This window comes from Acanthisitta chloris, unplaced genomic scaffold (assembly GCF_000695815.1).
Source record: "Acanthisitta chloris isolate BGI_N310 unplaced genomic scaffold, ASM69581v1 scaffold8214, whole genome shotgun sequence".
NCBI lineage: Eukaryota > Metazoa > Chordata > Aves > Passeriformes > Acanthisittidae > Acanthisitta > Acanthisitta chloris.
This window is the reverse complement of record NW_008670904.1, coordinates 44455-67823: the sequence shown is the minus strand read 5'-3', so window position 1 is coordinate 67823 and position 23369 is coordinate 44455. Positions and strand designations below refer to the sequence as shown.

The following is a 23369-nucleotide window of genomic DNA, read 5'->3' as shown; positions in this document are numbered from 1 at the left end:
CCTTCAGCCTCGGTTAACTGTGCAGTGAAATTAAGAGAGTTCTCTCTGTGTTTCGTCTCCCAGTTCTATCAAACACTCTTTTGGAATAAAAGAGGATAATTAGGATCACTTGGAACTTCTTTTATTAGTCCAGGTTGTTTTTTTAATTGGACAATCTCAGCTGTAATCCATCTTTAAAAGGACTTCTCTTGCTTTCTGGTGAGCTTTTGCTTTTTTTCTCTCTTTTGAGAATTACTTTCCAGAAATCAACTCACTGTTCAGGAAGATAGAGAGTATCATGTTTCTTATTTGTCTCCCATTTCTTACACATCTGCATGTTTTGATTGTTGAGGCCCAGGGTATGTGCAAATATTTGTGGAATATGTCACTTAGATGCGGAAGTGCTTTGGAAACTTACATCTTTTGGAAATGCTGGTAAGTGAATTTAGTGTGTTTTCAGGAGTAAATAAGGAGAAAAATCTTGTAGATGAAATCTCAGGTGACTTTCTTTGATAGTGCTGTCTCTTGCCAGCAGCATAACTGGGATGTCCACTGTGTTTGCAGACGATTAGATCCTTTGTCCAGCCCTGGCTCTGTGTGTGTGGAATGTGTATGTGAATTATTCCTACAAAGCTACTGGTGTAAACTGTGTGTTCTCTGAGATTCCATGGATTGCCAAACTAGCTTGTGAGGTGTAGAACAGTTTGCTTTATCATAGAGGAGGGAGAAACACTATCTTGGTGTGTTTAGGTTAGATCTTGGCTTTGTTCTCTCCATAATTTTAGTGGTTTTGAGGAGCACAGGTTACTTATCATAGGCTGTCCTTCCTGTGTCAGAGGGACCTTAGATCATATTTAATCCTGATCTGTATAAGGATTTCAGAAGATGCCCCCTCAGAGTAGTAACTTGTTATACTGGAAACTGATGCTGATGCTGAGGCTCCTTATTTGTCTGGACTAGTTAAATCATGTTTGTGTGTTTTACTTTTTTTGATGTAAGGTGAGAAAATTGGAAACCCTGAACTCATGCACCTTTTTAAATGGCTGTCTGCTGCCTTTGATGTCACCAGGAGTATTCTCTATGCTGACATGTTCCAAGGAGACTGCTGACATGCTTCAAGGAGACTTTTTTTTCCCTTTCCTTAATGCTAGCCCTGTGACCATCTTTTTTTTTTTGTGAGTTTCAAAGTATTGGAATTTTACTGGGAATTAACTTTTCATCTGGATTTGATGATGCTATTAAAAAACAAAAGCAAAACCTGAGGTTAAACCAGTGCATCTTTTTGAGATTTTTAGTAGACTTGACAAAAATGCCTATTTTGCTTTCCATGATGTCAGTTCTTGAGTTCAAACTGTAGCACTTATTTCTAAAGTCTCCTTTTGTACCGTTATCTCTATGCTGGTGCAAAACAACTGCACAACTGTGCTGGTCACAGAAAGAAGAGGAATTGCATTTCTCTGTCAAAAGGAGATAAATGAGGAAGAGTTGTTGCCTCTGTCCTACTTTTAATATTCATCATGTGAGTTAGCTGGCAAATAATAGTTGTCATGTATTCTTCCTAGAACTATATCATCATTATACTGTGACTATTTGGTTAAGATGTCTGTGGTGCATTTAGGTTTTGTTGCTAGAGGTAGTAACTTGCACATTTTAGGCTAGTAAAAATGCATGAGTTTCTGCTGACATCTATAGCTCTGCTGTTGAAGAACCACAGACTGTGTTTAATAAGTTCATTTCCCTTCTTGTCTAAAATCTGTATATTTTTTCTTGTCTCAGACTAAGTTGGGGGGAAGAAGTCATGCATCATCTGCCCTAGGAGTCATGCAGAATTCTGTTTTTAGGGCAAACATAACTTAAAAAATTATTTAGAAGACACTAAATTCTTTACTATTAGGAGTTCTAGTACCAGATGCTAACAGATGCCCTGCTACAAAGACAGTGGAGAAAGAAGTGGTTCCACTCTCAGTTCTGTTAAAACCTATGGTTCTTTTCTTGCTTTGCACCCCTCTGTATCCAAGACAGTAGAGAGGTAAATTGCTTACCGAGAGCAGAGGTATGTGCAGGACAAGGTAGAAAGAATAGCAAAGCATTTGTCTGGATTCCCACAGAGATAGGGTTAGGCTGTTTTCAGCAAGGTAGTTGTCTAAATCACAGCTTTTATTATGACAATTTTTTCTTATCAGTTGCTGTGAACTCTGTAGGAATAATGTTGAACTTGTTCCCAATGAACAAAAGGAAGCAGCCAAATCTCTGGCCGCTCTGAACTGTGTTTTTTCTGGGCACTTTATCCAAGACTGTCTTCTTTTTATGTTTCATTATTCAGCTCAATCTACAAGAGATTGTCCTGCCTGAGATTCTATGATTCTGCTCCTGTGTGCCAAGGCAAAAGAAACTCTTTCTTCCTAGTGTCAAGATTTGTGAGGCTCTAGTGAAAATCAAAATCACTAAAATAATCTCTGCTTCCTGGTGTTAGCGCTGCCCACCAACTCTGAAGGAGATATATCTAGTTATTGTCACATTCTCAATGTTAGTCTAACCATCCACATCTAAGAAATCGTTGGACTGTCAGCTGTTTCCTGAGGGTGCTCCAAGATGATGCTCTCAGAGGCAGGTCCAGGCTCCCTCTGTGTGGCTGTCAGCCACGGTGTGCAAACGGAAATTCTAGCAGTGCAGTGATTAGTCACCTCCTAGTTGTGAATGGTGACAGATCTTTTCCTCTTCCCCTTTTTTGTTATCTGTGCATTGCTGTGACTCTGGATGACAAGCTGTTGGACTGTTTTAGTCAAGATGCTGTGCATTTCTCCCACCTCATTGTATCATTGTGACTCTTTGTTCCTTTCTCATTAGATTCTAGTAATTAAAAAAAAGTTATGAGAGAAGAGAATATCTTTTCTAAAAAAAAAAAAGCCAGAAAGGTTTCACAAGAATGTAGAGGGAAGTTACTTTGTTTCCATCTTTTCTATTCCTCCCATAATCTAACACCCGAAGATTCATTGTAGCTCTCAGAAACCTCTACAATCAGTTGAACTAATTGAAAGTTCAGGTATGTGTTGTCAGGTTTTTTGTATTCTTCTTGTGTGGAATAAATGGCGAATGTGTCTGCTCTAATTCCAGATGACAGTCAAGCACAAGTGTTAAACAATAGATACTATGTACAGCTACACAGTTTTATCAGATGGAATTCTGTTAATTGATTTGGCAGCAGATCTATGAATTTTCACTAGGAGTTTCATGATTAGTTGTGTATTTTGGGTTCTAGGGAATCTAACTGAGTGAATACCACAGTTGCCATGTGAGGAGAAATTTCTTAATTATCCATTACATGTGCAACCTCTTCTGTCTTTCAAGTTACTAATGTGAAAGAGGGAAAACAAGCTCAGCAGGCTCTGGTGAGGAACTCTTTATATGCCTTTGGATTTCTGCAGTCCAGATCTTTCTTTCTAGAAGAGTACTCTTGTTTATTCATTTGCAGAAAGGTAATTGTTTCAATAATCATAGCCTTTGAAGAAGGCCAGTCATCCCCCCCCTTTGGATCCTTTAATATCTTTACTGGAGGAAAACAGGAGTAAAATCCATTTTACAGTTATGCCTCAGATGTGAAATCGGTCATTCATAGAAACACCTCAAAATCTTGTTTGTGTAATACCTAGGAAATCTACAAGGTGCATACATTCTGGAAAACCAGTCTTTGTTCTTAAGTCCCGAAAAAAGTCCTTGGTAGGAACACCTCCCCTCTGCTCAGTACTGGTGAGGCTGCACCTGGAGTAGTGTCCAGTTCTGGGCTCCTTGGAACGTGAGACGTGGAGCTTACTCAGTAAAGCCCATTGAAGGGTCACAAAGATGATTAAGGAACTAAACCATCTCTCCAGAGGAAAGACAGAGAGCTGGGACCGTTTAGCCCAGAGAATAGAAGGCTCAGGGGGATCTTATCAATGTAGATAAATAGCTGAAAAGAAAGTGTAAAGAAGATGGAACAGACTCTTTTCAGTGGTGCCCACTGACAAGTCAAGTGACTTTCCAACCCAAGATAAAAACTGTAGTCCCAAAATGAACAGTGGGAGCTTCCAGAACTGGAATTTCAGTTCCACAGCTTCAGTGTTATGACTGCAAGCGTTAATTTATGATCTTCTTCCCACATACAAATTCAAATAAAAAACATTTAATGTAAGTCTAGTTAAAGATACAATTTTAAAAATTATTTTTTTCTTGCAGAAAATTAGACATTGAGAATAGATCGTGGGTTTTTGATATGCAATGGAATGTTTACTGTGAAACTGAGAATAGTGTGGCTAGCAGGACTAGGGAGGTGATAATCCCCCTGCTCTGAGCATTGGTGAGGTCACACCTTGAGTACTGTGTTCAGTTTTGGGTCCTTCACTTTAAAAAGGACATTGAGGCACTGGAGCAAGACCAGCCAAGGGCAACAGGGCTCATAAAAGACCTAGAACACATGTTGTATGAGGAATGACTGAGGGAATTGGGTTTGTTTAGCCTTGAGCAGAGGCTCAGGGGTGATATCATGGCTCTCTACAGCTACCTGACAGGGCTTGTAGAGAGGTGGGGGATGTCTCTCCTGCCATGGCTGCAGGGAGAGAACTAGAGGGAATGGTCATAAACTGAGACAGGAGAGATTCAGATTAGATATTAGATGTTAGGAAATTCTTTCCCCCTGTTAGGGTGTTCAGGCACTAGAATAGGTTGCCCAGGGAGGTGGTGGAGTCACCATCCCTGGAAGTGTTTAAGAGCTGTCTGGATCTGGCACTGGAGGATATGGTTTAGGGGTTACAGCAGGGTCACAGGTTCATGGTTGGTCTCAATAATCTTAGAGGTCTCCTCCAACCCTGATAGTTCTATAATTCTATGAAATACCTTTAATAGTTCATTTTTGTCTGTAATGAAGAGCAGGTGTTGGAGTGTGTGCTCCTGCTCAAACGTGGCACCTGGGGTTCATTCTCCAGTTGCACTTGATGAGGAAACTGCATCTTGCTTCCGAGGGTGAAAGCAATGTAGTGCTGAAATCATGTCATGTGTACCGTTCTGAGAGGTCTGTTACAGCAACCCACATCACTTGAATAGATTAATTCACCAAGCTAATGTACTATGTTGCTAATAAGGCATTTTTCTTTTCTGAAGATGATATTTTGAGGGACTGATTTTATTTTTTTTTAAACCCTCGGAAAGTTTAGATTTCTAACTGAAAAATCAAGTCTTCTCCTTAGCTTATTCTCGGGCTTACATGGTGCCATGTTTCTTTTGTTTATGCTGAAAGTAAATAAATCATCTCTCACTTTGTCATTTCCAGTTGGTCTTTAAGGGCATACTAAGTTTTCTTTCCTCCATTAAAGAAGTCATGACTTAATAGGACCTAAATGATGTCATAATTAAACTAACAGTCCTCCTATAAGCCTCTAGCTTAAGTATCTTTTGTCTGTCAGTCAAAATGGCTTTTCTTACAGCAGAATAATTGCTAGGACAAGGGGTGAGATAAATACCCTGCTGACCATTTTATGCTACGGTTCACAAGGGCAAAGCCCCAGTTAAGCTCTGTCCAGCTCTTCGTGTTAAGCAATCTCAAATTATCAAATGTGTAAAAGCCTGGAGGGCAGATTTGTGTTCATATCTTGAACAGATCAGAGGGAGAGAGGAAAGAGAATGATCTGCTTTTTCCTTGTGGAAGTTTTCTGACAAGTTCTAGAGCTGAAACATGTGTTACACCAGGCTGGAAGATTATTTTTTTTTGAGCTTTTTATTGTCAAATCTTCATTACAATTTTTTTATTACTGAGAGCTTTATGCATTGTCTTTTTGAAAAAGACTTTCCTTGGATTTGGTTTGATAAAATGAAAATATTTTAGGAATACAGAATAAAGTATTGCCTGAATTTAGTTTGAAGTGGGGCTAGAATGAACATGCGCACAGCTGAAAACTTTATTTTTCCTAATTACAAATACATGAATAGAAATATCAAAAATATCTAACCAGAATTGAACACGTAAAACATACTAGAAGTTGATTAAAGTAGATCGACACAGCAAGGAGCTACAGGCTCAGGAGGCTGCCTTCATGCATCGAGCTTTTCATAGCCAGCAGTCACATCACCTTCTGATCTGATTCTGTCAGTGCTCACAGGCAGGGTCAGGTCAGGTCAATACTTACTTGGGAAAACATCCTGGTGCTATAGAATATGCATTTCTTGACTTCCTAGTTGGGCCTTTTTCTCAGAACTGTTGTGGCAACATGAGGCTCTAGGACAGTGTCTGAGAAGAACAGGAAATGTAATCAAAGGTTTAATAATGTTTGATTCTTAAAAAGTCTTTCTGAAGAAATTTGGAGGTCTGCCCTAATCTTTTAGCTCTTCCAGATTGCAGTCAGAGTAGTTATGGATCTGCTTACCTATGTTTTCAATGTTTTAATTTGTTAGTCATCCTCTTGATATAGGTAGGAAAGTAGATTATGTTCCTGGCTGTGTTTTTAACAGCATTATGAGGTTAACTTATTATCATGTTGACAATGTTATTATGATAGTGATAGGCAGTGGCCTAGCATGTTTCAATAAAATAATTCTTTTGAAGGGCTGGTCTGAAGTCAAATGTTTGGGTTTCTTTTAATGCAAAATTTAAAGCTTCAGTTAAGACATAAACTAAACTTCAGGTTTAGAAGTTAATTATTTAAGATTTGAGTTCATGTATTTTTCACATACTGCCTTTGGAATGTTGACACAGTAGACAAAGCTACTGAACACTTTGTAATACCTTGAAAAGAAAAGTTATAATTTTCCTTGAACTTTTGTGAAAGTTCACACAGCTGCCTTAATAATTCAGTTGAATGTTTGAACTAGATGCTATTGAATATTCTCTTCAAAATACACATAGTCAGGTTTTTCTGCCCAGTGAGATTCTGGTGTGTCATCTGGTGTGGTATGAATTTCCCCTGGTGCTCCAGTGAAGTGCCTTACAGAACATTATAGACACGTATAAATGACTTGCATTAGGGCACAGATTGCTCTGATTACTCCAGTGGCTACAAAAGACTTTCATTTCTACAAGTAAAAACCAGTATCATTATTTGCATTGCTGTTATAGATATTACAATAGTAATAGACTTTGAAAATGCAGTGCTTGATTTCCACAAAAAAGGTCAGAATGAGCTAAGACTGCCTTAACTCTTGGTAGCAAAAGATACTGATTTTTTAAGACAGGCTTATGATACTTGTCAGTTTTATACTGCAAAAGATAGAAACCACAAAGAATTCCAGTGTGAGCACCATCTAATAACAGCACTACTGTGCTGCATTTACAGCATGATGTCTTTGTGAGACCACTTCTATTAAAATAACAAGAAAAACTGCTTTTCTACCTAGGTGCTAGAGGATACTGTGTTATTAAATCTCCAGAGAAATGCTGTCCTCAGCCTAGCTGAAAAAGACTTTGCTTTAACTGGGAATCCTCCTTACTGTTGAGAGGCTTCCTGGTAGACTCCTTTTCTTTTGGATAGGATCTGGAAGGTGATGCCTGATTCTTATTCTTCTATGAAAGCTCTGGGTGTTCAGATACTACTTCAGAAGATACAACGAACAATCCTTCCCACCATTTTTCACAGGTTTCTAATTTCATGTCACTGCTTGATCTTCCAAGGTTTTTCAGGGGAGTTCCTTTATAGTGCCTGTTGCTTTGGGCTGCAGACAGGATGGATCAAGACCTGTGTCTGTATGCCCAGGTCAGCCTGATTCTTTTGCTTTAAAAACACACATTCTCTCATTTTAGCAAAAAAACTCCAAAACCAAACCAACCCAACCCCTCAGCCTTCCATCCTAACAGAATGTCCAGCTTCTAATTGCTCAAATATTCATGGAACCATCATTGATAAGTATTTTTTGGAGGCTCCATTTTTTCTGGAAGTTTTGTCATTGTTTGTCAGTGCTTAGCATTGTTTTGCATTACAATTATATTCCTATGCTGAAAAGCAGTGAATTTGTACAACAAGAGTAATAATTCCTCTTGAGCTGTGAACTGAAATGCCTTTTTTTCTGAGCTGAGGTAAATGTGTTTGTTCACAGGAATTTTTTGGCTTATACCACCCAAATATAAACAGAATTGCTGTGTTTTTAAAATAGGTTTGTGGAAATAAAAGAATGTTAAACATATGCTTTACATGAGTTCCAAGTGATGTTTCTGTGTTGGATTTGGCCAACAGATTGCTGAGACACATATCCAGTCTCAGAGTCTTCAGAAGATCCTTACCTGTGCATCCTTTCACAACAACCTGTGCCTCATCAGTGGATAGCGTGTAGGATTCATGACTGGCACAGGGAGAAACCTGAGCAGATCTTGGCATTCAGTTCAGATTTGAACTTTCCCCTTCGCAAGAATGGCAATGACTTGGAGCAGATGTTTCTTAGATTTTGAATTCAAGAATCAGGAAAAATGTGTCCACTGAGTGAGTGCCATGACTTTGGAGAGAATAATGTAGTTTTGAACAAAGTCATCAGCTTTAGGGGTACCAGAAGTGTTACTCCCACTGCTGGTTTAACCAGACCCGTGACTGGTTGCATTCAGGGCGATTTTTCATTTGCCCTTTTCACTGTGTTGACAATAGAATGTATTATACCTTCCACTTCCTTTGGCTTCCTACAAGGGATATTGATAAGATATTTGACCTAAAATGGCATGTAAATAAAATGCTTGATTTAGATGAAGAATTCACCTGAACAGGAGAGGAAAAAAACTGAGGCAAAGGACCAGACCTAATAATAAAGAAAATGTGTCAAAGCTGAAATCATGTTTATAAATTGCTCATAGTTACAGTAAAATCATTGTGTTCTCACCTCTAGCTCACACTTTTCATTCCTGATTATATATGGTATTTTTTGCTTTACTAGGATTGGAGAATGAAATTTGTGGATATGACACAGTTTTATCACGATGTTCTAACAGACTGGATGGAAAATGATTGGTTTACTGCTTTGATTCTTTTATTTATGTGGTACGTTTCTTGTGACTAAATCTCGTTGGATATAATGTTAAAAATAACAGTGACCCTTCAATTTTCTGAATGACAGGGTAATTTATTTTAAGAATAAAGCTCCTGAAAATGTCAGACTGTGATGTAGGTGCATGCAAACATTATACATACACACCATTGGGGAAAGAGATGAAAACATACGTAAAGGTAGAAGTCACTTAAATACATTTATGCATTTTATTCCTTTAAGGTGAGTGGTGGTGAGATGTCTCCATTTTATGAAGACATTCTGCATGCAGAATGAGTGGATTAATTCTGTGTTTTGGTTAGCTGACAACTGTATAAACCTCCTGACTTTCAGAACTGTGTTAATCCCTGTTCCCTGCTTATAATCTCTCTACAAGAGCAAGCAAGGTGAATGATGCTTTATCTTAGATCAAGACAAGGCATCTGACAGCATTTGGAAATTGCCTGAAGATTTATTGTGGAGAGTGTGACATTTTAAAGTGAAATAGCCTTCCGGAGTACTTGGGGAAATAACAGAAATATTTGAAGAACTGGTACATGTTTGGTTTGGGGTTTTTTTTAGATCAAGGTTACACGTTGGATGATGTTTGTTTGCAGTTACAGGTTCCTCTTTTACTTACTGTTTTTTTCAGTAGCTGTTTCTTCTGCCATAGACATCAATACCACAAAAATGAATAGCCTTTGAAACAGTATTCACTAATAAAGTGATTTTATAAGTAATTGTGCTTTTATCTTTTGCAGGTTACAGCGTATGCTTATGATTCAGTATTACATTACATTGCATTACATTCCCTCATTGGGATTAGTCAACTGGATCAGTATTTTGAGATAAACATAATTTTTCAGTAGAAGAGTTGTGTTGTCCTGAAAGTGTTACTCGTGAATGCTCTTTATCCATCTTCTCCTATTTAGTGTTTTTTGGTAATTAAGTTGGTGGGCCCACATGGGCAACAGCTTTCATTTCCTATCAAACATACATTGACTTCTGAGTAGTCTTACATTTTCCTATGCTTCTTTCCTGTTCTGTATATGGTTCTGGTACATGTGGAGGTTTGTTTGTTTTAGCAGGTGGTCTTTCCTGTAAATACTCTTGTGATCTCTGTCCCATTTTTATAGGTTTTCTAAACGATGGTTCAAAAGTTGTCCCAACTTTAAGTGGTATCCTGGCTCTTTGCACCTTGCTGGGTATGAAGTCAGATGCTGGGATGGCAAATTTGAGACAAGTGTTATAGATGTCTTTGGCTTTCTTGTTCTGTAGGAGAAATACCTGTGTCTAACACCTGCATAATACCTGATCTTCTCAAGAACTCATGAAAAAATCTAGTGCATCTGCAGTCTCCAGGATTGGCAAGATGGTCTTAGTGTTCTCTTCTTCTCTGAACCTTCTTTGGCTGGTAATGAAATACCATCCATTGAAGCACAGCATGTTGTGCTTATCTCAGCTTCTTTCACTAGCAGCTCTGCCAGTGCTTTCTTCCCACTATTCCTTATTTTAAGCCAACTGCTAATTTTATCAGGGTAACCTTTCTGTATAAAAGAAGAACCTTTCAAAAGTTGTCACTAATTATTCCATGACTCCACTCTGGAATATTCAGATGATAAGTTCTCGCACATTCAGAGAGGTTTTTCATAATATATCCCTTAGGAGAGAAGACTGAATTGCTGTTTAATATACTTGTTCAGAAGTATGAAAGAAAATTGTACATTCTGTGGGGTTTATTTGATGTAATACTAGAAGATCTCGTATAGGTTTTAAAAATAATAGATGGAAGATTAGTGGTTAAAATCTGTTGTAAATCTCATATGGAGAAGCAGCAAATAGTAATGACTGGGTGAAGGGTTGTTTGAAGTGGTTGAGTGACGGTGAAAGATTTGCAAACAAGAATTTTGTACCTCAAGCAAGTTTATTTAGTTAACTTGAGAGGTCAGAAACATCCAAAATAGCCTTTTTCTGAAAAGAAAATTTTGAAATGGTCTTGGCTAAAGGATTTGGAGTAAATGCTCCTTTGACCTTAAGTAATTTATTCTGTATATTACTAATTCAGCAATGTAAGGAGTTTTTGTGCACTAAACAGTGAGTAATTTTAGCTGTGATAAGAATTTCTGTCATTTAGTTTCCCTTTCCAGCCTGTATTTCATTGCAAAATTTATTTGAAATGAATTCTGTTCTGGTTTTATAGCCATACTTGTCTCAGTTTCCCCATAATTAAGTGGTTGCAGCATGATAGTCTTCACTTAAGCATTTTCTTAGCTTATGGACTGGTTAGAATGGGAAATCAGTGCTTCCACTTTACTTTTGGACTGCCTCAGTTTTTGATCTATGATCACTTGTAGGGCTGTGTGCTTTTCACCACAGGTTTTCAGGAGTGAAGGATTTCTCTCTAGCTTTGTGCTGACAAATCCTAACCGAGTGATTTAGCAGTGCTTGCTGATTTGTTAAGGGATCTCTTTCAGGGCATGAAAGGTAGTGAGCCAAAGGAGCTGAATGGCTGGACTGCCTCCCTCCTTAGCTACTGACAGCTGATGGTGGGACCTCTTCTCTCTGCAGCTCTTGCACTTCTGGCTTTTTTTCCTTTTTATTTCCCCTCACCTTTTTCTTTAATTTTTTTTTTTTTTAGTTGTTGCTGGTACTAGAGGGGTTAGGTTTGACAGTTTGTGTCTAATAATGGTTTAAATAATGAGTCTTAAGTTGGTGCATTGTCTCATGAGGAAAGAAGGGAGTTGGGTGTTTTTTTGGGTGGGATTCCATTCCTTGGTTACTTACCTTCACCCTTTAGTATGTCACATAATTGTACCACCAGTTATTATAATCAGAATTCCTTCTTTGATATGAAGAGCTAATAAAGGATAACAGGACATTATCTCAGCAAATTTATCTCCAAATCATTTTGGAGTATATGATATTTCTAACTTTCCTGTGAGAAGAGCTTTTAGCTAGGAAAATACCAGTAATTTTGCTGCCTTCTTTTTCAAGGGGCATATTAGAAAAGAAACATTTTCCTCAGATTGTCAAAACCTGATGACTGAAGTGTCAAGATCATGAAGAATTTGTAGAAAACCATCAACCCCACTCAAACCATGAGTTCTCCTATTGGCACCGGCAAAATCATTCATATTTGAAAAGAAGGGAAATACTTTTATTTTTATTCTGTTTTCTAGAGATGGTAACTCTTACTAGAAAGCTGAAGACATTCTCCTCCTGAGCAGTGGAGGACATGAGTATGTGAGGCAAAAATGGGCATCTGCATAAAGTGGCATATAGTTTCCAGAATCTTTTTCCTCAGTTTTCATATTTGATGAGTTAGCAACTTTGTACTACTCTTTCTCTCTCTTTAACTCTCTTTTTGAAGTTAATCTGGGGTTTTTATGGTTATTTGGTTTGCTTTGGGTTTTTTGGCCCCCCTCTGAGTTTAGGAACAGATAGGAGGCCAAAGCAATCTTTAGGATTCTCTAGGTTGTTTATAAATGTTGTTAATCTGAAAACATTCAGATCTGAGAGGGGAAAATATGGAATGGTGATGGGATAAACTGCAGCTGGGAATAATCAATGTACAGTTTCAGTTCACCCTTCCTGTCTCCAGCTCAGACTGTCTTAGTTTGAAGCTGGATGTTTGTGCAGTTTAGGGAATCTTCAGCAAGCTCTATTTGACATTATTGGTGCTATGACAAGAAGGATATGGAAGACCCAGTAGTGATGCTCTGTGTTGAGTACTGCTTTGTTTTGTCTACAGAAAGTGAGTGTGCTCTGACTTGATCTGCTTAAACTTTGATGAGAGATGTTTGCTGATTACAGCTCTTTCTGCTTAAAAAACTTAAATACTATGACAGAAATGATTTGCAGTTTCCTCTGTTATTATTTCTGGGGAAATGTGGATAAATTACAGCAAATAAGAAAAAATTCCCAACTGTAGGTAAAATGTCTGTAAACATACAAGGAAAATATTTTGCTCTATTTACACATAAAAGCAACTTCACAGTTGAAATTAACTCTTAATTAATAGGTATTTTACTGCAGTATTCTTTTGTGCATTTTTACTGGTGCCCTAGTTTTATGAAGCTCAGGAGTAGTCACATGAATATATTCTTGGATTTTCATCCAATATTGTTGCTAAGGAAACATCATCTTTAATACTGTATCCTTGTCTGCAGCTTGTCTGTATTAATCAATGCCTCTTAATGCTCAGCATAAACCAAGTAAAGATGAAAAAAAAAATCTTAATTTCTTTTATTATGGAGCAGTTCATGATAAACTATTCTCCTTCAGGATCCCCTGCCACTACAGACCTCACGCAAATTGGAGGGTCTTCTCCTTGTCTCTGGTCTTACTCCAGACACAGGATGGACAATTTTTATAGATGTTTTTTGGGTTTTGTTTTATTTGTTGTTTATTTTTTCTTTTTTTAATAGGCTGCCATTAATATTTAATATAATAATCTAACATAGGTATTGTAGAGTGAACGGGTCTGGTTGAAATGGGGGAAATGCTTACATACTGCTCTAAAAGGGACAAAGAACCTTTTCTGTATGAAATGAAAAAGATGAGCTTGAATGCCCTAAAGTGAGAAACATATCCCTTCTCAGTGCACTGTTAAAACTCCAATACTGTATTTCAGCCCAAATGGAATATCTATCTAGGAAAAGACCTGTCATTCAGACGTGTCAGTGGAAATGTCAGTTGTCTCCAAGTGCAGCTATTTGCTTTTGTTGCAATAATGACAGGCAGGTTTTTGAAATTTTCTGCTTGCGAATTCTTCTGAGAAGTACCAAATTTTATAACTAGTTTCAAAATGAATTTGACATGGCAGCTTCTTAGCCTAATACCTCCTTTGTTTCATGATCATGTTTGCCTTCTGGATGTGTTCTTACATATCTGCCTCTTCAGAGACACTGTGTTAGCTCTAACATCTGTTATTGCAAAGCCCAGGTCGGAAAGGCCGGAGGCAAAGAAGAAGGCCTGAAGAACTTGTCTGATTAGGAATATCTGTTTCCTTTTTTGGACAAGCAGCAATATCTCATTCATCAGCTTAGTCATCCTTCAAGGAAGAGGAAAGAAATCAGGCACCAGTTTACAGTCTAGTTGTGTGGGCTTAGATGCAAGCACAGTTTCAGCAGTCAAACCTGGATAGCAGCTCTCATTGCCAGGGCAGTAAAGGGAACATGAGTCTTCTCCTTGTGAGGGCAGAACTTCTCATGCCACTAAGAAATCTGCTTCTCCCTAAGAGAAGAAATGCAAGAAATATTTGTGAGGGAGTCAGTGTACTTAAGCCCAAAGATCCCACACCGACAGATTTGAAAGCTGCCTTAAGAGCTGAGCCACACTTAGGCTTTTCTGCCTGACCTCAGGTCCTGACTGGGTCAGTGGTAAGCAGCTCCTTCAGGTACCCTCCCAGGCGTTGTGTGCTATTAACACCTCTGTAGAGGTGTGTTGGAGGTCTTACCCAGGGCATCCAGAGACAATTCCAACTTACTGTGGGATCATCTAAGTGTCATTTTTGTATAGCAAATGTATATGGCTATTCATTTCTGGGCATCCATTCTAGTTATATTTTTCTTTCTGCACTATGAGGCTATTTACAATGCATTGCTCAGTACCGTTTTAATAATGGAAATTCCCAAATATGAGTTGTGATGCTTTTCCTCTAGAGGTTAGACCAAGATACTATATTTTTGTATAGTTGTTAAGTTGTTGAAAGGTTGTTAGCAATTTACTATAAAGACTGAAGTGATAGGAAAAGTACATTGATAATTCTACAGTGTTGTCTGTTGTGATTAAAATACATGCTTTGGATATTAATTTGTGCTGCTTTATCCCATACCAAGGAAGAGTTTGAGCTCGGTTGTTGATGCCAGTACTTTGCATTGTGATGCAAAAAGAGCTAATACTATGGCATTGCTATTAGTTATTTGCCATTTATTAATTAGTAAGGAATCCTCAAAATTCACCTAATATCCTTTAATTAAATTAGTTGGCACATGTGACTAGGACAGTGTTTTCCTGGCTCTTGGTAGTGCCTCTCTGTTGCATTGTGTTTCTCACCTCTGCTCTTTAGTTAAAAACATGCTAAGCTGATTTTTGGTTGCTGGAAAGTGTTTTGTAAGGTGTGGCATGGATGTGTTTTGTGTGTGTGTGTCCTGGGCGGTGCCTGAGTGCTTTTCAAAGTTGCAATTGTGGGGTGGTGTTCGCTTGTCTGAAATGCACAATACCAGTAGCACAACTAAGTACAGGGTCGAAGAGATCGGGAATCAGACATGACACTGCTGTGGTTTTCTCTTTTTTTCCTCTTAGCTTCTGTCTCCTTTTTTTCTTTTTTTCTTTTTTTTTTTTTTTTTCCCCTCCTTGCTTATTATTTTCGCTTCCTTTCTCAAATTTCTTTATTGCCCATGTGGTCTAATCTCTCCCTTTCTGTGGTGTCTAGTAAACACTAGATCATTTTGGATCCAGCATCTTCTCCCCCACCAGATGCTTTTCCTTTTCTCCCTGTGAGTACACCATCTACCTGTGTGTGCTCTGGGAGATGTGCAGGTGTTGGACAGGATTAGGTGACAGAACTGAAGTGAAATGTGATCAGTTTTGCCTGCCAGCTCTTTTCTGTGTTGTTTTTTAATTGTCAAATAGAGGAAGGGAATAACTAGAGAAATAACTCTGGAATTGAAGTGAGGCAAAGTGGGGAAATGTTGGTTGCTTGATCCCAGTGCTGAGGATAATGCAGAATAGCAAAGAACAGAAATTCCTGCAGAAAAATTGAAAGGTTCAGAGGCTTTTTACTGTTTGTAGAAACTTTGAAGTTAAAAGTTCCTTTCAGAGTTGTGCATGTAGAATTTGTCAAGCAATGTCAACCAACTGAATTGTTATATTAAGGCAGAAAAAATATGGAAGTGTATTGTGTACCGTAGTATGACTTCATAAAATGTTAAGCATCTTCTGATGTGGTTTTCTCATGCTCTTTTTGTATATAGAAAACATATACAACTTTTGAGTTAGGTTTCTTTTTTCCTGGTCATTTCCTGAGTAGCTTTAACCTTGCTATATCTTCTAGGTTTATAGACTCCCCTTGTCTCTACCCTTTGACCTTCATTTATCAAAATCTGTGTCCAGGTATAAGATCATCTTACCAGTGTCAAGTGCTCAACTTTTCTCCTTTTCAGGTGATTTTGAGAAGATAAATACATCTAATATGTGTTGTTAGTGGTTCTGTCCACCAGCCTCTCAAGATTATTCATTACCCTGTGAGTCATTAGGGGCGGAAATTTTTCAGCCAAATTAAGCAGCCAGCTTTGGAAAATTTTGTCTTCCTGATTTACATGTGGTATTTCTACATCATTTTGGACTTCTGTACCAGTCTGTGTAAAATGTCATCAAGTAACTTGCTTGGGTTTCTATTGGAATATATTCTAACTTTCCTCTATTATGAAATAGGAATCTCCAGACCTCATGTCCTCCCTTGCAGCTTGTTTGTGTAATCAAAACAAGAAAGCACCTTGCTGCCTAGCTTGCTTTCTAGCTTGGTCCCAGATTTGACAGAAAAATTGAGATGATCCTCAAATGGCCTTTGAAAGAATGAAATACAAGCAATCGGAAAAATATCTGCAATGTTAGAAATGCAGAAAGATAATACTTACTCAAAATCAGCTATTCCCAATTGTTCTATATTAAAATTAAGACATTTAAGATAATCTTCATTGTTCTTCAGTTTAGTCATCTGAAGTGTTGTCATCACATGTAGTCTAAGCTGGTCATGCTGTGACTTGCTGCACAATCAGTGGAGACACAGCTTCAGAAGGCAATTCAGTTCTCTCATCAAAAGGATGTCAAATAGTGTGTGGAATGAAGGACTTTCAGAGATGCATATCTCCCTTCATTGATGATAGATGTGTAGATAGTTAAACACATCTGTAGTCCATCGTTTGTATTTTTAAATGTAAAGGAGTAGAAAGGGAAAATGGGTGTTTCTCTTGGTGCTTGAAAATCTGACCTAATTTAATAAACTCTTTTGGAACAGGGGATTAATGGCTCTTCTGCAATTAGTTTAAATGTAGAAGGCTTGAAGGTTTAAATTCAAAGAAGATGGTGGTATGTACTATATTAAGGGAATTTTATAGCTCCTGTGGAATCTGTGATACAAAATGGCTTGTTAATAGCTCCTGCCAGTGGGAAAATACTGTAAAATCATTTTTTTAAGGAAAAATATTAATGCATCCAATAGGGCAAATGTAAAAGTTTCATGCAAAAATATTTTATATCTTTTTCTTTGTCAGCCTTGCTTTGCATCCTGAACGTGTGTTGGTGGCAACAGGTCAAGTTGGAAAAGAACCATACATCTGCGTGTGGGATTCATACACTGTGCAAACTGTGTCTGTTCTGAAAGATGTTCACACTCATGGTATAGCTTGCTTGGCCTTTGACTTAGATGGTCAGGTATGTAATTAATATTCTTCTTTCAAACACTGGAATAAATGGTTTATTTGTTAGAAATGTTGCCATTTAGCTCTTTCTTTTCTTAAGAAAGTGTTTTATCTCAGGGTTTATCTGCTTATTCTCAAGCTGAGGAAGCTAAAATGACATTACTAGTGAAAGACAAATATTCACATTTGGCAAGAAAAGTATAACTTCAAAAGAGTTTTGAATGAAGATGAGTTGACAGGGAGTTTCTTTTGGTCTGTGGGCAGTGGTTTAGGGTCAGACCACATCACTGGACATAGTGAACTCCTCCTGTGCAGTGGCATGTCTAGTGCACAGTGGTGGCAGTCCCGTTGTGATACTCATCTTGGACTTTGAATGCTTTCAGGCAGTATCCCCTTCTCTCTCATGCATTTTGCATGCACTGGTGGCTCTCCACATTTTGGTTGTTTGTTCAGACTCATGTATCCTGCATCTAAGTGTCAACAAAAAGGTTTTCTTGAATTATAATTTTGTTACTTTTAAACATTTTCTGAGCGGTGAATTGGTTCTCAGAGCTGCTACTTACAATGGAGATAATTTTTAGCAGACACTTCCTCCTGTGAGGAAAGAGGCTTTCTTGATTGATGTATTAGAAACAGAAAATACACATAGGTAGCAGCTGAAGAGGTATTAACTGTGAAAGTCCTTTCTGCAGTTGTGCTTTCATGGTCTATGAAACGCTTCTTTCCCTCCCACTCAGCCTTGCAGTGTGATGTTCAGATTTAGCTATATTGTCAGATCCTTTTGCTCGCTAAAAAGATCAGTATCTGTTAGTTACTACTGCTTTCTCAAGTTAGGATGTATTGTGGAGACCAATTGCTGTCCTTATTGAGAGAATATGAAATGGTTCTCTATTGAACACAAATGAAGGAAAGACTAGCTGTAACTTGTTTCTCTTAAAACATGTTGTGATTCCTTAATAATTTTAGGTCATGATGTATCAAATTAGGATTGAAGTCCCCTAACTTTTTTAAAATGCAGTTAGGCATCCCCTGTGTGTACTGGAGAGTTTTGAATCTGTGGTTTGTTCTAGCAGTACTGATTCTTATGTTTAAAGTCATAAATGAACAGAATTCAGGCTGTCTTGTCTGCTTTTCTCAGTTTTTCCATATGGTCACCTTTTTCATTGCATTATTTAAAATTTTGTGGTCTCAAAGGAACTCTGGATACAGGTTTTTCAAGACCTGCATCTCCAGCATTATGTCCGTATGGAACTCATTGCCCTCTTCAAAATTCTGTATTTTATTAGTTGTTCAGTTTTTATACGTCTTCTCGGGCTGTGCAGCCCACACACACTCCTTCTCACCCCCCCTGGTCTGCCCAGCTCAGGAGGACATTACTTTTCCTTATTGTCCTTTGTTAATTGTCTTGGGGAACCTGATGATTCACTGGTGCAGCTATGTTAGCTAAGCTCAAGGTTACCCTCCAGTCTCCTTGGTGTTCCCCAAGTTTGCTGGTTTTGTTGCTCTTCTCTGAGCTCTACTCCGGTGTGAGGGTGTGTTCATTAGTAGCAAGATTTTCTAGTTCTTAGGAGAACCAAGAATATTGTTTAATCTCTATTTCTGAGAAGTCAGCGTAAAGAAATGTGGTTAATATTTCACCCACATTTTGTGATGGGTGTGCAGCAACTGTAAAACTAGTCTGCACTTATAAGTCTCATTCTGAACCACTGAACTGTTTGGAAGTGTAGGTGGAATTAAAACTAATATTCCTTCTGGCAGTGTTTACAAAGATGGAATAAAAATGTTAGACTTTGTAGTATTAATAAATAGGAAGCGTGGATAGAAATTGTATTTAACTTGTTTCTTTTTCTTCTCATAGTCTTGGAGCTTTTCAGACAGTAAAGAAATTATGTTATTGCAAATACATTTCTATCTCTGGGGAAAAAATTACTCAAGTTTGAGGTTTGCTTTTACTAACTATTTGATAATCTATATAGAAATTGAAAGTAAATTTGTCTTTAATGTGTGTAGGTATTAACTTTTGAACAGTGAAAAAATCTTTGCCTAATGATTTGCAAAACTTTCATTTGCCTACATTGAGATGTCAAAATTCATGCATAAGCTGAACAAAAAGACTTAATTTTCATAGTTTCATAGCATGTTAAGGGTTTGGAATGGACCTTAGAGATCATCTAGTCCCAGTCCCTCCTGCCATGGGCAGGGACACCTCCCACTAGACCAGGTTGCTTGAAGTCCCATCCAACCTGGCTGTGAACACTGCCAGAGTTGGGACATCCACAGCCTCCCTGGGCAACCTGTGCCAGTGTCTCACCACCCTCACATAAAAAACTTTCTCCATAACATCTAGTCTAAATTTCTCCTCTTTTAATTGATACCCATTACTCCTTGTCCTATCACTACAGTTCCTAACAAAGATTCCCTCTCCAGCTTCCCTATAGGCCCCCTTCAGATACTGGAAGATTGCTATGAGATCCTCACACAACCTTCTCCAGTCTGAACAGCCCCAGCTTGCTCAACCTGTCTTCATAGGGAAGGTGCTCTAGTCCTCTTATCAGCTTTGTGACCTCTTCTGGACTTGCTCCAACAGTTCCATGTCCTTCTTATGTTGGGGACACCAGAACTGTATGCCATACTCCAGGTGGGGCCTCATGAGAGCAGAGTAGAGGGAAAGAATCACTTTGGTCTTGCTGACCACACTCCTTTTGATACAGTGCACAACTCGGTTGATTTTCTGGGCTGAGAGTGCACACAGCAACTCATGTTGAGTTTTTCATCAACTGTCACCCCCAGGTCCTTTTCCTTAGTGCTGCTCTTAATTACTTCTCTGCCTAGCCTGTAGGTGTGTCTGGGTTTGCCATGACCCAGGTGTAGGACCTTGCACTTCACTTTGTTGTTTTCTTTCAAAACAAAACTCAAATTCCCTCAGCTTTTCAGTATGGAAAATAAAATTTTGACTGGTTAACAGATAGAGTAAAACCGGGCTGTTGGCTAATATGGTCAGTGGTTTGTGTTAAGAAATATGTGCAAGGTATCTTCATAGCTGAAGACAAGACAGGCTGCAGAGCATGGGAAAATCTCAAGCTTTGACTTTTCTGGAACCATTTTTTTGTCCTTCCTGGTTTTACAGTTTAACTGGCTTTAAGCTATTTCTGAGCATTAAAGGCATGTTTGGGGTCTCATTGGATTCTGGTTTGAGAAAGGATTCAGAAAGAAATAATTACTCATACATGTCTTGAAAAATCAAGCAAAAGACTTCAAAAGCTCTTTAATTTGTTTACTCTTTTGTTTCCAAGACGATTGAAGAAAATATTTTTCTTTGTTTCTCCTAAATTGGTAAAATAAATCCATAACTTTTGCAAGTTGCATGTAATTAAACACGTATAGTCTCATTAATTTCAGTAATTGTTTCTTTTCTGCAAATGTCTCCTGGCTGCTGCTTGCCATGTATGCTGTATATAGGTATATATATTAAACATTATAAATCAGAAAGATGTTGGTATCTGAGATCTTCATAACTGGAAAGATGCATCTATGGAAGTTTTGGTATAAGATGTAGCTTATGTTTTGTTATATATCAAAGTGTAGCTATTGCTTCTTACTCAAATGTGTTATGAATTTTTTATCATTCATTCAGAAAGATGACTTTAGCTTTCCTTAATATATTGGGTTGTTTATAGTTGTTTGTTTAATTTGGACATTTTTAGCGTTTGGTCTCGGTTGGTTTGGATTCGAAAAACACAGTTTGTGTATGGGACTGGAGAAAAGGAAAATTGTTATCAATGGCTCCTGGTCATACAGACAGAGTGAGTATAACTGAAGAGTTTAAGCATCTGTGTAATTTTAGGTTGTTAAACCATATCTGTGTTTACACACAGAGCTAGAGCTGTGTCTGAAGAAAAGCATCTTATGTTTCGGAAATTGAATTTGCATAAAGCTTAGATAAGATATGTGAACATATTTAAGATATGTGCATTTGTTTCTAAAATAAGATGAATAACTCAACGTTTATTTGTGTACAGTTTGTTGAAACTCTAAGCATGCAGGGGAGGTGCAGAATTAATATGCTTCCTAGACTTTAATCCCCATATGGGAAATCAAAATGCAAATAATTGCTTGAATTTTTCTAGCCTGTGAATTAGCTTTAATGTTTTTTTTTTGTCATGTGTTTTAATTACTCTAGGGGAAAGACCCCAGAAGTAATATGAGATATACATTGCGATTTCGGTATTGAATGAGAGGCTAAAAAAGTTATTCCAATAGATCCATTTAAATCACCTCAGACTCTGCGTTAACTTGCTGCATGTTTTTACTGTTTTAACTGTCCCATGCTAGAAAGGCCATCTCTGCTGACATCCTTGGGTGTTTTTATGCAGATATTTGATATTTCTTGGGATTTGTACCAGCCAAACAAGCTCGTCAGCTGTGGCGTAAAACACATCAAGGTAATGAAATAAATGTTAACTCATACAAAATTTAAGCTGCAGTAGTATATAATCTATAAAATTGATGAAAATAGGTTCTGAAGGAAATATACAGTGATAATGTGAAAGGTCTCTGTAAGAATAATACTTCTTAGGAGCTACGATTATGGATCACACCTGACTATACTAGACATCTTACAGGATACATATATTGGAAAACAGATCCTCTCTGCTCAAAAGATTTCATGCCCTGACAGAAGGAATGAAACAGTTGTCAGTAATATTGTATGTAATGATTGTAATACAATTTAAAAATTAGGTTGTCCAAAACATGCTGTTTGAAATCCCAAGCAGCGTAAGACACATTTAAGGTGAGTCCAGGTATTCAAGTTTCTGATTCTCAAGCAGTGAATGAACTGTTGCACTACAGAGGTGAATTTAGTTGAAAAAACATTTTCTTTCCATTTGAGAGAGTATTTCCCTGCTGTTATTTGTACCTTTGTCATTTTGAGCACTCTGTACCTCTTACAGGATTCGTAACTTAGACAGCTCATGTCTTTTTCAAGCAAGCTTTGTTTGATCCATGTACCAGCTGCTGTGTAGAAACAGCTTTTTTTCCAGGTTTAACTCTGTCAGCAGGATTATCAATGATTGACTGCCCTGAAATATGGTACATAAAGTCACTGCCTTCTGGCATGCACATTCTTCTGTGTTACCATGGAACAGCAGTAGATGGCAGCTTCAAAGTTCTGTATTGCTCTTATGTGTAGGTTCCCGTGGTGGGGAAAATGTGTTGCTTTTATACAGCGAACTTTTAGATTAATATGTATTAAAGGTTTATTAGAAAAAGTCTTTAATCTGTTGGCTAGATTGCATAGGTCATTGATAGTGGTCAGCGTGTCAGTTACAGATCTCCATTAGGTTGGTTAATAGTGATATTTTTCTCCTCTTCAAGATCTAAGAGAACCTTTATGTCAATAGTGAGCTAATATTTGCCAGCAGTGATTTAGTCTATTTACGATGGGTTTATGATGCCAAAACATATCTATTTAGATAAATGAAAGTTTATTTGAGCAACTCGAGCAATATGACATATTTTTAAATAAGAATATTATTTAAAAAATAATTGGTGTTTACTTTGAGAAAACATTAAGTAAAAATCTGAATTCTAGAGATTTATGGGCATTTGGATCAGGCAAGAGATTTTTTGTAGATGTGTATTTTTCTTAAACCATACCTTCTTGTTCTTTCAGATAGCAGTAATTACTTTCATGTTTTTAATAGTATTTTATTTTTTCCTCACATGATATTTTATGCAAATTGTAATACTACTTAACCAAGTTATGTAGATAATTCCAAGTGAACTGATATTGAGGAATTGCTTTTCTTAGAAACATCACCTGCTTCCACACTGGGCCTAGGTGTGTGATTTATGCAGTGATTGTGGGATTACTTTTTGAGTAACAACATAATCTATGACCTGTATACTTTGGTTAAAGAAATACTGGTGTCAATCCTGTATGCACACAAGCAAAGCAGAACAAAGAATTGATTCACTGCTTCCCATGGGCAGGAGGTG

At 37.7% G+C, this 23369-nt stretch overlaps 1 protein-coding gene across 1 annotated transcript in view; it reads left to right on the top strand.

Moving 5' to 3' along the window:
• Positions 1–17222: 17222 nt before the first annotated feature.
• Positions 17223–23369, top strand: part of LOC103801459 (echinoderm microtubule-associated protein-like 5) — a gene marked incomplete at both ends in the record, with an annotated part of 50035 nt that continues 43888 nt past the window's right edge. The window contains 3 exons of the mRNA XM_009073874.1: positions 17223–17382; positions 21074–21172; positions 21743–21811. Of these exons, the coding sequence (XP_009072122.1) occupies positions 17223–17382; positions 21074–21172; positions 21743–21811 (328 nt within the window). The remainder of the gene's footprint in view (positions 17383–21073; positions 21173–21742; positions 21812–23369) is intronic.